This window comes from Gastrolobium bilobum, unplaced genomic scaffold (assembly GCF_033153095.1).
Source record: "Gastrolobium bilobum isolate Gb01-03AN ecotype WA unplaced genomic scaffold, APGP_CSIRO_Gbil_v1 utg5446, whole genome shotgun sequence".
Taxonomy (NCBI): Eukaryota; Viridiplantae; Streptophyta; class Magnoliopsida; order Fabales; family Fabaceae; genus Gastrolobium; species Gastrolobium bilobum.
In genome coordinates this window covers 230,364-244,384 of record NW_026896865.1, presented here as the reverse complement: position 1 = coordinate 244,384, position 14,021 = coordinate 230,364, and the positions used below count along the sequence as shown (strand labels likewise).

Below are 14,021 nucleotides of genomic sequence, written 5' to 3'. Positions count from 1 at the left end.
GTTGATAGAATGACAAGTGGGAGAGATAACTTGAATGTCCTCCTTGGTAGACAAAGGGTTGAGACTACTAAACATGGACTTGGTTTTCAAAAACCTCTATTTGCTCAACCAAGAAAGACAAACCAATATCCTCCTAGATTCATGTCTAAACTACCATTTAAGAAATGTACATATTGTTGCATGAGTGGTCATCTTGTATATCAATGCAATATTAAGAAATGTGGCCTAAAAGGAACTAATCTTAAGTGGGTTCCTAAGAGGACTATAAATGTGGGCAACATTGCTTCAACATCTTATGGACCTCAACCTAACACATCTAGCATGTTCTTTAGCCCCAAGGCTAAGAACATGATATATGTTCCTAAGAAAACTTAGTGAGCATGTATGCATCATGTGCCATGGACTGTTTTATTTGATAAATCTTTTTGCACATGATATCTAGTTGTTGTTTGGTGTTTAATGTGACATGCATAGACTATTTTTAATACATCTTATGTTATACATGTTTAATATAAATGATCTATATGTAGATAGAAAGCTTACTTTATGCACTACATGCCTATGTACTTGAATAGTCCATTATTTTACTCTTATATTCAATTCTATCTAAATAGGACAGCAAGCCTATTTCAATGTATCCTTCACAAATAATGCCTATTAGCAATCATGAATGAGTTATCTTTCATATAATGCCTATTATTCATACTTGTACAAAACATGGGTAATCTTTGGATATATGATATGCTTGTTATATACCTTATCCATCTTGAATCCTTATTATATGCTATAATTGATTTTGATGATGTCAAAGGGGGAGAAAATATAAAAATCATCAAATTGAGCTTATGAGCTTATGCATATTTTGAGGGGGAGTTTTGAGAATTCTTGAGAACATATGTATGCCTTATTTTGATTAGCATAATAATTCTTAGTATGCATATGTTTAGGGGGAGTATGTGATTACATGATTTTAATATCTTATGCTACTAACCCTTACTTGTTTCAATTTGAGTTTAAATTGCCATCATCAAAAAGGGAGAGATTGAAGACCTTCTATGCATCATGGATTATGAAATATATATTTTGATGATGACAAAAGATTTACAAGAAGTCTCAAATTGAAGATGAAGTGTGAAGATACAAGTGATTAGGTATTTTAGATTTTTTGTAACACATTAGATATATCACTAAGCATGATTCCAAGCTCCATTGCATAACATGTATTTAGCTATGTTGAGTGATTTAATAAAAAAAAATATTAAAAATTTGTTTTAATAAAAACCAAAAAGTAAAAATAATAATAATATATATATATATATATATATATATATATATATATAAAAACGAAAAAAAGAGAGTAAAGAAACGAAATCTAATCTAGAGCGTCCTTTTCAATTAATTGTTACGTTGATTGGTTTTAATATAATATATATATATGTAACTTTGGTTTTATAAAAAGAAAAAGAAACCTGTAAAGAAAAGCTATCAGGTCATTGGTTTCAAAACGAAAAGTTCACGTGGGTTCTTAAGAAGATAGTAAGCAATATAAAAAGAGAGTAATAAACAAAAAGGCACTTTCACTTTTTTACGAATTCAATTTAGTCTTCGTCTTCTCTAGGGGTGTAAATGGGCTAGGCTGGGCTGGGCTTTGATCTTTTTGGCCCAAGCCTACGTCAAAAAAAATTCAGCTTATCTGGCCTATTAAAAGCTTTATTTGTAGGCCAAGCCCGGCCCATTTTTAAAAATAAGAAAGCCTGATATGGCCTACAGGCCTTGTAGGCCTCCCACTGTAGATACTAAGCAAAAAAAATAATTGTATAGAGCAAAGAAAGTTTCATTCATGCATGCACTAGTACTTCTCATAAGAAAAAAAATAACAAACAAGAAAGAGTCAACATAATACCCCAGCTCTAGAATGTATATCATAGAGGAATAGAGTAAAAAAAAAAAGGAAAAAATAAGAAAAATACAATTACCGGAAGCTGAAATAAAATCTACAAGAGAATGTCATTTATCTAAAAATCTTTAAGCCACCATCAAGACAAGGGAAATAAGAGTATTATTGAAAGATCTTCATCAGTAACATCATAATCCAGCAAGGTACCCATTACTCATTGGTATTAAGCTACAACAGCATGTAAAATTTGGAGACATTAGACAAGTTTTCCTTTCATAAAATAAAATAGCACAAAAAGTAAGAGATATTGGTATTTGGTACTTTGCGTCTTTGTCACATAAAATAAATATTATTTTATTATTTTATTTTAATAAATTAAATAAGCCAGCCTACAAGGCTGTAGGCCGGACTTGACAAAATTGGCCTATGGCCTATTTGTTAAAAAAGCTTTTTTATAAGCCTAAGCCTACTCTACTTTTTTGAAAGACTGAGCCTGGGCCGGGCTCAATGTAGGCCGGGCCGTAGGCTGCGCTGGGCCAGCCTGGCCCATTTACACCCCTAGTCTTCTCTCTCTCGCAAAACACGAACAGAAAGAAAAAGCAAATTTCCAGAAATCCACCGAGAGCGTCTTTCTCGTATAATCTCTCATATACAAAAATCATCTTTCCAACTACTGAGTTCTTTCTCTGATGCGCGTTGTTCTGAGTTCTTTCTTGGATGCTGCACTGGTGGGTTAATCTTTTTTTTTTGTAATAAAGAGGGGCAAAAGCCCCAAACAAAACAAAAATTACACGACGCGAGAACTTAAAAGATCTACAGAAGCATCCTGAAGAAGGAGCTCTAACAAAGGAGAAGGAGGAGAATGATAAACAATAAGATTATTATCATCCTCAAAATGCCTAGAAGCAAACCAGTGAGCACATCTGTTATTTTCTCGAAAAGTGTGGACCCAACGAACATCCCAATCTTCAGCAAGCCATTTGTGAATACGGGAAACAACCTGAGAGTTTTTGTGATTATTGCTCCCTTCTTGGATAGTGCTAAGAGCAATTTCTGAGTCACATTCCAACTCCACTCTCCTAGCACCAGTACCCCAGGCCAGCTCTAAGCCTTTGAGGATACCCCAGAGTTCTGCATCAAGAGGATTACAGAAACCTAATCTGAAAGAGAAACCACCCAGAAAAGCACCATTGTGATCTCTAGCAAGGCCTCCACAGCTAGCATGCTGCCTAGATAAGGAAGAAGCACCATCTGTGTTAATCTTCAACCGACCAGGTTCAGGACGACACCATTTAGTAAGCTGATGGGCATTAGGGAAGCTGCCAAGAATGCTTTTATTCTTACCTCTGGCTTCAATTAAATGCGCAATAAAATCAGAAATGACACGCTTATCATTGCTTGGCCTTCGGAAACTATCATCATGAATATGATGATTACGCCAATTCCAAAGATTCCAGCAAGTAGTATAGAAAACATCTCTCCAATCAACATGAATTTGATAATTCCAACCCTTACTCACATTTTTTATGAGCCAAGGCTGTAGGTCTAATGTGAAGAAATCGTTGGGGACCCTTCTACCAAACCAATCTATCCACAATCATTGCACTGGTGGGTTAATCTGAGTTAACACAAATCGGTATTACATAGATACAAATATTTTGGGCATATAGGGACTAAAGAAAAATTGTAAAATTGTTTACTGAATTTAAAAGTTTTTGAAAAAGTTTAAAACACCTATTCACCCCCCCTCTAGGTGTTCTTAAAGCCTCGTGTGTAAGAAGTCACTTGCCCAACAAACTTTTTATAATAGCATTGTTTGCTATATTAAACTAAAATACGACTGTATATAAACAATTGAAAATTGGACTTGTTTTGGTTAAAAATAAACGTTTACATGCGCATCTCAAATGTTTAAAAAAAAATCATTTTTATTCACATAAAGTTTTCAAAGAAAACTTGTATTCAACAAATATAACAGATTCTTTTTTGTATAATTTTTTTTTATAAAAAAACAACAGTCTAGTGGCCTACTGAGTGGTAGTGAAAAGAATTCTTAATTACAACTATAGACAAATCTTTCATCATAAACATGACACATTGAGTGAATTTGCAATTCTTGCTTGAAATATACATTTTAAGGAATTAAGAAGAAATCATTTAGCATAAAAAAGTTCTTTGACGATGAGTTTGTACCATATTTGCTAGCGGACTTGACTCATAAAATAGTAACATGATAACGATGTTAGAAGATTGATTATTTACTAGTCGCATATCTTTTTATCTAACTTCCACTTGCATCATATTAATTCTTACTAAATATAATCTCGCTTTTAACTCCTTTTTCTTGGACTAAATATAATCTCGCTTTGTTCTTGGACATAGCAGAAACTATTGGAAACAAAAGTTTTGGCACCAATCAAATTATTTAATCCCCAAAGACCTATTGAGTTGAGAGCCCATTGGGCTGTATTTCACAGGGCCAACCTTAGGCCTACTAAAATCTGAAGGCACAAGGCACGACGTCGGGTTAGACTTTGCTCTGGTTTGTGTGGTTAACATTGAGTTTTGTGAGAGAGAGAAAAGTGAAACCTAGAGAGAGAATGTCGTCGACGGTGCTGGAATCGACTTGGGCAGCACACGAGGAGGTGGAGCGGCCGATAGTGAAGGACCTCCAGAATGAGCCTACCTCAAACAAAGACCGTTTGTTTCAGAGCCACCATGTGCGAAACATGATCGACACTATTACGACTCCACCACTGAAAAGCTCGTAATTTTGCTCATTAGGTTTTTCTTTTTTTATCATTCACATCCTACTAACCTAGTATACTTTTTGTATCTCTCTCAGATTGAGATATATGAAGATAACGACAATGCAAGGAAGGATGAGATTGATGCACTCGGAGGTCAAACTGCTACTGGAATTAATGTTTTTAGTGCCTTTTATGATAGACTCAAAGAGGTTATTTATTTTTTTATTTAAATAATTTTGGCTAATATGCCAAAATCAGATCAAGCTGAAAATACTTAATATTAACCTGCCTATTTAAATTAAAATTTAACCCCACCTTGCTCATTTAGAACCTAGTAGTTGTGGGCAAATTACGCAGGGAGATTGCATCAGCTACAGAATGTTGATGTCAATGGTTTACTTTTCAAGAGGAGAGAGAGAGAGAACGGAATAGGGAATTCAGATTCAGAACGCTCGACATTTGCGGGTTTCCCTTGATAATGCCGTAAATCATGGTTAAGTTTATTCAATTAGAATATGAGTAAAGGTCTGTTTATCCATGTGAAATTGTGAAAAAACGTGAGAAGTATGGAATATAAAATTTCATGAACAAAATTGGTGCCAAGTTAACTAGTCCAACTACATGCTATACGAACTCCTACAACGGGCATTGTTCAAACAAAGTATATTCCTAACGTACCCAGCCAAGATCTTTTTAACTTAATCTCCAATTGAAGACATCAGTAGACTACTAACACCAAAAAACCTACAACATCAATGACAATATCTGTTTCTTCTCCCGTCTGGTTAGTGTATCAATCACAATTCACAATTACTAAAGCAAGTGTACAAAATAAGGCTCGCTGTCTGGCCCCACTCTTCTCCATGGTAGTGCACAACACTGTTTACATACAAACTGCTTCCACTTCACACTACACAGGATCATGTGAGAAGATGAATTTTTTTCATAAAAAAAAGAGAGAAAAGAGGCATCTTCAAAAAGTTGCTTTTTCTCATATAAGTCCCTGCCGCTGTAAATCAGTGTATGTCTTCTTATTATAAATGTTGCCTTCTTTGTCTTCATACTCTTCCTCTAAATCTGGGCGCCACTTGTTCACTCCTTGTCTTTGCTGTATCTTCTTCCAAAGATCCTTGGCTTCCTGCAACAGAGCATGGTAACATGTAAGATAACCATAAATGTTACAGGAACAAATAACCATAGATTTTTGTCAGAAACTTGTTGTCAAGGACTGCAGAGACCCAGAGAGAAAACAGCACACATATTTCAAGGTTTTTGAGAAGTGATTTTATTCTCTGATTTCATGGTGAGTCTTTGCTAAATTCGTTTATAAAATTGTGTATATTATCAGAAAAGTGTCAGTGAACAGATTTTTTACTTGGGTATTGTTTACCAAGAGCTAATTTTCAGAGTCAAATTACCATAAAAGGAACAAAAATACTGGAATCAGTATTGGAATGTGATCTCAGGTGTTGAGAGGCAGAGAGGGTACATGAAACAAACTAAACAGGTGTAGCGATACTAGCCCAAGAGATACTAGAAATAACTCATGTGATTGCTGGTCTATTAGTGGGATGAGCAACGCCCAAAAATATAGCATTTATACTATTGCCATGTTATTTTCCTTGTTATTATCCTATTATCGTATTATTCACCTTGTTAGCTTTCTGTTGCAACTGCCCTAGTGGTATACATATTGTAGAGTCAGCAGTAATGAAAATTATCAGAAAAGTTTGGCCAATCTCTCTTCTCTCTTCAATTTCTCTCCCCTTTCCTTTTCTCTCCTTCTTTCTTCCTCTATCAGTCTCTATTTTTTCGTAGCATCCGCTACAACAGACACTTGCAACCATAATATGATTGAAACAAAATAACAAGATTTTAAGTAATGATACGATCTATAACTAGAGGTGGATTATTACCTCTTTTCCTTGCAGGGAAAGATGAAAGAAATAGTGGAGAAATATCGTTACTGGCATTGCACACACAGATCACTAATAAATCAAACCATGCACCCAGATATATTTTTTTATTTAAATTCTTGAAATGTCATACAACTCAAACTTTTAATAAATAAATACAGTATATACAAGAAAAATTTAATATTGGATGATAGTTATACCCAGACATTTTAATGTACGTTATATTTCAAATAGTTATAGATCAAATATAAAAAATGTAATGTCAACATTTTGTAATCGTGAGATACCTATAATAAATATTAAGTAAACAAGAGGTTTGTGCACTTAAACACGTAATTATACATAGAAGATGGAAGTAAATTATAATACTTTGCAAAACACGTAATTAGACTGACTATTTCAGCAAGGGTATGAAACCAAAATAAAAATGCATACCTCAATTGATGTGATTTCATTGAAGTTCTTAGTATTTGGTATACCAAGACACCGCATCCCATGTTGATGACGCCATTCTTTAAAATGTCTTTCGAAGGCCCGACGCCCCCAATAACTGTAGTTCCCGCATATCTCACACTTAAATTCCTGAAATTATTTCATGTCACATTATTTATATGATCAAAATATTGTGAGCCATAAAAAATCCTATAACAAATCCCTAATTTTCCTTTTAAGTCAATGAATGGAGTTATCTAATGCTGCTAAGAGGTAAAGTCAGATGATTACAATATTTTTAAAAAATTTATTATTATTATTTTTGCTTTTCCCTCTTCCTCTTGTGGAGAAGGGGGAGATCTTCTAAGCCCCAATCTGCTTGAGACGACTGGCAAGACTCATGAATAGATAGCAACAATGCTGACGGCTTCAGATTTCTATTGAGAAAATATGACAGTTTCAGTCTCCAAAATTTAACAGCAAAAAAGTAATACCTGACCCAGACCATGTAACTTATACAGCCAATAAGGTATAGGCTTCCCATCCCATCCCATCGGCAATTTTAGGGGATTATATATCTGCTGCTCCTCATCTTCGCTCTCAGTGTCCTCTTGTGTCTCCTCCTGCCAAGGATCATTTAATGTAATGTATTATTAAATGAGCTATTTGGGAGTGAAGAAGGAATAAAAGTAAATGGCCAAAAAAAAAGAAAAGGAAATGCAATGTGAATGGGGGACAGCTGAATGCCCAAAACTTCTGTTTCTCTTGTTAGTATGGACGATGAAACTTAAACAATGAAAATAGAAAAAGTTTTAATTGACATTTTCAAAGAAACAAGAGGGGAAAAAACAACAACAATCACAAATACCCACTTGGTACATTTAACTGATAGTCGATTCTACAAGTTTCTCTTCTCAAGCCCATATTTTTAACGCGGCATGATAATTTCTCCAGTTAGTTAATAATTATCTCCTACAACGTTTATTTCTGCCAGATCATTTGTCTCTTTACCTCTGCTTTTTTTATTTGTGAAGTCTTTACCCCTCCTTAACAAAGCCTAGAAGATGCAATCGATAACAGCATACTCCACTCAGAAACAGAGAAGTCAAAGATTCAAAGTTATACTCAAGGCAGTTGTGGACACAAGTTAACATAAAGTGTGTATGTAAGTTTCTTGATAGTGGTGGGATACAAATCAAAATATATAATTTCTAGATGAATAATCTTTACCTGCCATAGAAGGTAAGTGCCATGGCAGGAAGAAGATTCAAAACAACTTGTGTATTTAAATGTGAATTGTGAGCAACTAATATCATTTTCTTAATCTGAATAGATTAAGAAAACAGGTCAAGCTCATTGATAGCTTAAGCAACAACTTAGTATTTCATAGATGACCTTACACTTTCACTATACTGTTTACAATAAGGATGGATTAACTTCAGTATTGTTGGACATATATATAAAGACCAGCTCAACATCCCCTTCACATATGTTGTACATTAAGTTCAAGATAAATCATGCACATCAAATCATGGGAAAAATGCCCTCTCCTCATTTTAATTAGGTAGCCAAGTTGTAAATATGATTGATGCAATGGATTGTACCAATGCCATCTTGAAGAAAATTTTGAACCTAGACATTATTGATAATTCATACGACAGTACATTACCAATCACTGCCCCTTAGTCACTCATAAAAGCCATCCCCCCAGATGTTAAAAGCACACAAAAACAGTGCATTTAATGGTTTATATTTATTGCATCCAAAACATAAAAGATGTTAGGTTATTCTATTCTTTTACAAAACAATGAAACTGTAATTTGAAAAACTAATGTCATAGTAATGCACTATGGATCCCTAAATTTTGGAGAATCCTTAAATTGCTTTAACTCACCTCCTCACGTTCTGCTTCAATTTCCTCGTATGTTAGGGCTTGCTTCTTTACAACATTGTCTTTTGTTCGAGCAATTGTCTGTAGAAAGGTCAGAAAAATTATACATACAGATAGAAGTTTTTATACATGCAGACATTGTATGTCCAAAATGTTGAATATCAGACATCAAAGGAACTAAAGGAAATTAAGCATCATGTGCTAACCTCTTCTAACAAATCACAGAGTTTTTTCATTTTGGCCTCCATTAATGCAATTTCTTTTGAATTTCCATCTTCTTGTGGAACATCAGTAACCCCATTTTTTTCTAAGCCACGTGTCCCCTTCGCAAAATGCTTCCTGTCCAGCTTTTCAAGAGGCGTGTGCTGCATAAAGAACAAAACCAAACAAAATTTGTAATGTCAAGCTGTCATTTATTTATATATACATATATTGTTATTTTATTTTATCTTATTTTATATTTTTATTTTATTTGTTTATTTTTATTTATTTATTTTTGGCTTTTTTACTTTTTTACTTTATTTTTTATTTTTTATTTTTTATTTTTTATTTTTTTTTTAACTTTTTTTCAACCGTTTTGTATCTTTCATGTGGGTTCATCTACCACCGACCCCAATTAATTTGGGATAAAGGTGTTGTTGAAGCTGTCAATCCAGATTACGCAGGTACAGCTTACAAGCAGCAAAGCAACTATAATTGAAATTCAGGGAACCAGGGCCTCTTCCAACCAAATAGGAGATTAGGCTTGAAGGATTTGAATTGAATTTTGATCTACAATGCTAGGTAGAAATGTCACTTTATAATAGTTAATGAATTCACATTTTCACAGTATTCAAAATCCATGACATAATGGATAAGCTGAACAAATTTTGGAATTTCAAGCATTTCTAATTGAAACGATCCCCATCACAAAAGCATAAAATTATAGATTATGCCAAGACCCAATAATATATACATTAGCTAGTTTTCAAGGGAGAGTAATTATACATTTTATAGCGGGGGCAGAGTGATAGGCCAGCAAAAGTTGAAACATCTTAAATTAGCAGTAGAACTGTCAATATGGGTCCAGCGCAGTGGGTATATATAATTTTGACTCCAACAGAAGAAGCTCCCAGAATTTGAACTAATAATCTTAGACTTATGACAGTCAACTTGGAAGAAGATAGTAAGAACAAAGTCACTTAAAAACCCCTACAGAGAAGATAATCCCTAAATCCCTATTTCCTTCCACCAAAAAAGAAAGAAAAAAGAAAGGAAGTGTAACCTTGTACTTTGTTAAAGGGTATAAATCACCTTTGTAAGGAAGAGTCTCTCGGCACGTTGCTGAACAGTACCGCCAGTCTTAAGCCCCAATGCAGCCAATGCCTATCATATAAAAAAGCATGGCAGAAAACAAGGGGGGAAAAACAGTTATCAAAAGACTAAGTTTTACTGAAATCAATGATGGCAAAATACTTGATCTTTGTACTTCATGTATACAGAAATTTAAGATATTAAGTTTATGAAAAGAGAGGGTGAATCTTTGTACATCACCAGCTACATTGTTAATGGATACACACAGTCCTGAATTTTACCTCCTTTAACCTTTCAGGACCCACTTCCATCAGCTCTTCAACTGTACTATAATAATCAAGATCAATTGCTGCGTGCTGAGCAGGTACATGTCCATTCTCCTGAAGGTCATTCTCCCATCCCTGTACCTTTCCAGTAGCCCAATTTTCTTCAAACTCAGTTGTTACCTGCCAAGCTATATCAGGTTTTCCCTCCCATAAAAAGAGAAAAAATGAAAATAATGCACAAGGAATCCCCCATCCATGTCAACGAGATGGAAATTTATGTTATCTTTGAAAAATTCATGCACACCACTTATGATGTGATATAAACTCTACATTACTCTGGCCAATAAATGAACAGGCATGAAAACATGAACAGGAATTACACAAGATGACTGTTAAAACATGGAAGTTCATTCATTTAGGTCAAACTAGTCAATGGTCAAGCATGCATCTGTGCATACAAAATAAAATATATTAAAATCATATAGTGCTTTTTAAAGTCTGTTCAAAATAATGAAGTGCACCAGAAATATCTGTGGAATATTAGCATTAGTTCAAATTTCAAAAATGTTTTAATACAGAAAATAGGATTATGTGAAAGAAAAAAGTTGTAAGTTTCTTTATAAACACCACAAAAAAAAAATGATTACTACTTTTCCATAAAGGAAAAATTATGGTAGTGGAATGATTAAAAGGTTGAATAAATTGCCACAAAATTATGAACATATTTATACAACACTTTGACGGCCCAAACATAATAACGGAATTCATTGGGGAAAAAAAAAATCAGTAACAAAAACTAATGCAAATCATTTAAAGCAAAGATTCATTAAGTTTCTAGTCCAACAATTTCAGAACTATGAGATAAAAATACCATTCTATCCTTACAGAAAAGTGAGGCTCAAAATTATGCTAAAAAATGCTATAAGTACAAAACAGTGGCCACATAAAATTAATCACCTTTAAGAAAATTCGATCAAGATCTTGCAGGGGTTCTGTCCGCTGGAAAAAGTATAACAGATACTCCAAAAGATTCTCCAAATACTCACTGTACTGCCTATAGAAATTGAATGGCAAATACTTAGAAAGCCTATACAAATTTCATACAAAATTAGGATGCACATTAATGTCAAATGATCAACAAATCTGTTCAATGGAGAAGACAACTCACCTTGTCATTTTCATTTTGCGTGGAATCTTATCTGTTTCTGAGAAAATATCAAGGTATGCAGAATACTCAATTGGCTCTCCAAATTTGGAATTGATATACTGATGGTACAATTCATGCATGTCTAAATATCGACCAAAAGCTTCCTGGAAGAATTTTTTTACAAAAAATCAATGTCCAGAAAAAGCTACAGGAGCATAAATTATCAGAATTGGAAATGGGACATTGTATATCCTAACATTAGAAAATGTTAGTTTCATCTTGCATACTCAATATACTCGTTGTTTTCAGAAAAAAGCACCTCAAACAAGAACCTCTTCCCTGCTTTCCTAATGCACAGGCAGACTATGAAAATGTTCAATCATGCACAAAAAAGATTCGAGGTAAACAAAAAAAATCCTAATGAATTGTCCGTGTTATTCTCAAAAGATGAAGAACCCCCCAAGTTGTAGTTTGACAGTGTATCCCACATGCTAGCCCAAGTTAAATTTTACCAAAAGCAAACAGCATTCTCTATATTTTCATATTCTCCAGAGAATTGGTGATTACACACACACACACACACACACAGGGAGAGAGAGAGAGAGAGAGAGAGACCTCTCCACTAAACTCAATTTGAGGTTCCTCTTTAAGAAGTGTTTCATAATCATCATTAGCATCAACAACACGAGCAACTGGGTGCTTCCTATGATACTCTCGTATCTGCAATACCACAAAACAACCAATCCGTTACACATACACTGGTAATAACGATCAAATAACGGATTCAACTCAACTTCACCATATGCAATTATTTATTTTGTAGCATATCCTAACCAGCTTAAATCTCTAAATTGAAAAATACAAAACAAAAATTGTTCAAAAATTACTTAAAAATATAAAAAAAAATATAAATAAATAACCTCTTTGAGTCTATCATAAAAAGCACTAAAAACATTAATTCCAGTAGCAGTTTGACCTCCGAGTGCAGCAATCTCATCCTTCCTTGCATTGTCGTTATCTTCATATATCTCAATCTGAGAGAGATGCAAAAAGTATGCTAGGTTAGGATGTGAATGATAAATAAAGAAAAACCTAATGAGCAAACTTACGAGCTTTTCAGTGGTGGAGGTAATAGTGTCGATCATGTTTCGCACACGGTGGCTCTGAAACAAACGCTCTTTGTTTGAGGTAGGCTCATTCTGGAGGTCCTTCACTATCAGCCGCTCCAACCGCTCCACCTCCTCGTGTGCTGCCCGAGTCGATTCCAGCACCGTCGACGACATTCTCTCTCTCTCTCTCTAGGTTTCACTTTTCTTTCTCTCACAAAACTCAAATGTTAAATTTCTAGCAAGTCCTTTATGCAAAACGATTTTTATTGGACTCGAAGCAAGAAGAATGGACGGCCCATGATGAAAGTTTTGTCATTGGACATCTTTTCTGTGATGAAATTCGGAAAAGATTAACTTTAGATTATTTGTCATAAAAGCTCTAATATTATGTCACTCAACTATCTTTTTCAAAAATTTAAAATGACATATATCTTTTTTTAAATGATAGCAGGTTAAAAAAATTTAACCATTTGATAAGAATATATTTTATACGAAAGGAGTATGAATTGTAATTAAATTTGATACGAGTAATCAACATTAACAAGCAATGTGAAACACCCACACACCTTAATCGAAATAGGACAATTAAAAAGGTTGATGAGAAGTCAATCAAAGTCTTCTTTTTCTTTTTCTTTTTTTCATTAATTGCTACTAATTAATATGTAGGTAATTGGGTTGGTAACTTGATATCAATCTTACAAAACTAGTACAAAAACTACACATCTTATTCTGCACAAAGTGTCATAGTACTTCAAATTCAGGAAATTTTTTAAATACTCCGAGACCACCGTGGTCCTTCCACTCAAAAATCAACACATGTATTAAATTTATTTATTTTTCTTTTCTCTTTCCTCTCTCTTCAACTTTTTCTCTCTTTTTCTCGCCTCAGTTCCATCTAAATTTTTTAGATCCCGCCCACACTAAGTTTGCTCCAAATTCAGGGGCTTAACACAAAGGGAGGCCATCCCTCTTAAATATCAGTGATAATGAGTATGGCACCTTGAATTTACCAATAACCCCACATACAAATTTTCAATTTGATGTCGCGGATATTCCATCGCGTTTCTTCAGGTCAAATATCTCAAATGAGCTTATAATTCAATTGACTGCTTTAGTTTACAAATAAAAAGCATGACGCACAGAAAAAACCCTCCCCAGTATATTTCTCCTGACCGAACCTCTTGTTTTATGTTCCTTGACATCTATTTGGTTAAAAAATGAAAAGTAATAAAAAAGGAGACACATTATTGTTGCATAAAGCAAGATACTTAAAAATTATATCATATAGTCCACTATCATTTACCCTAACCCAAACCCAAA

At 34.1% G+C, this 14,021-nt stretch overlaps 1 protein-coding gene across 2 annotated transcripts; it reads right to left on the bottom strand.

The window, feature by feature from the left end:
• Window positions 1–5,169: 5,169 nt before the first annotated feature.
• On the bottom strand, window positions 5,170–12,917 carry LOC133302497 (splicing factor SF3a60 homolog). Of its 2 annotated transcripts, none has more exons than XM_061502280.1 (12): window positions 12,702–12,917; window positions 12,513–12,626; window positions 12,208–12,312; window positions 11,614–11,756; window positions 11,403–11,499; window positions 10,461–10,625; window positions 10,180–10,251; window positions 9,093–9,251; window positions 8,890–8,967; window positions 7,490–7,618; window positions 6,999–7,145; window positions 5,170–5,785 (listed from the first exon to the last, which is right to left on the bottom strand). In XM_061502280.1, the coding sequence occupies exons 1-12, from the start codon at window positions 12,873–12,875 to the stop codon at window positions 5,639–5,641; spliced, it is 1,530 nt and encodes a 509-aa protein (XP_061358264.1). In that variant the 5' UTR covers window positions 12,876–12,917; the 3' UTR covers window positions 5,170–5,638. The 2 variants fall into 2 exon arrangements, with proteins under 2 accessions (XP_061358264.1, XP_061358265.1); XM_061502281.1 differs by having other exon boundaries at window positions 5,181–5,785; window positions 12,569–12,626; window positions 12,702–12,770.
• Between the last annotated feature and the right edge of the window lie 1,104 nt (window positions 12,918–14,021).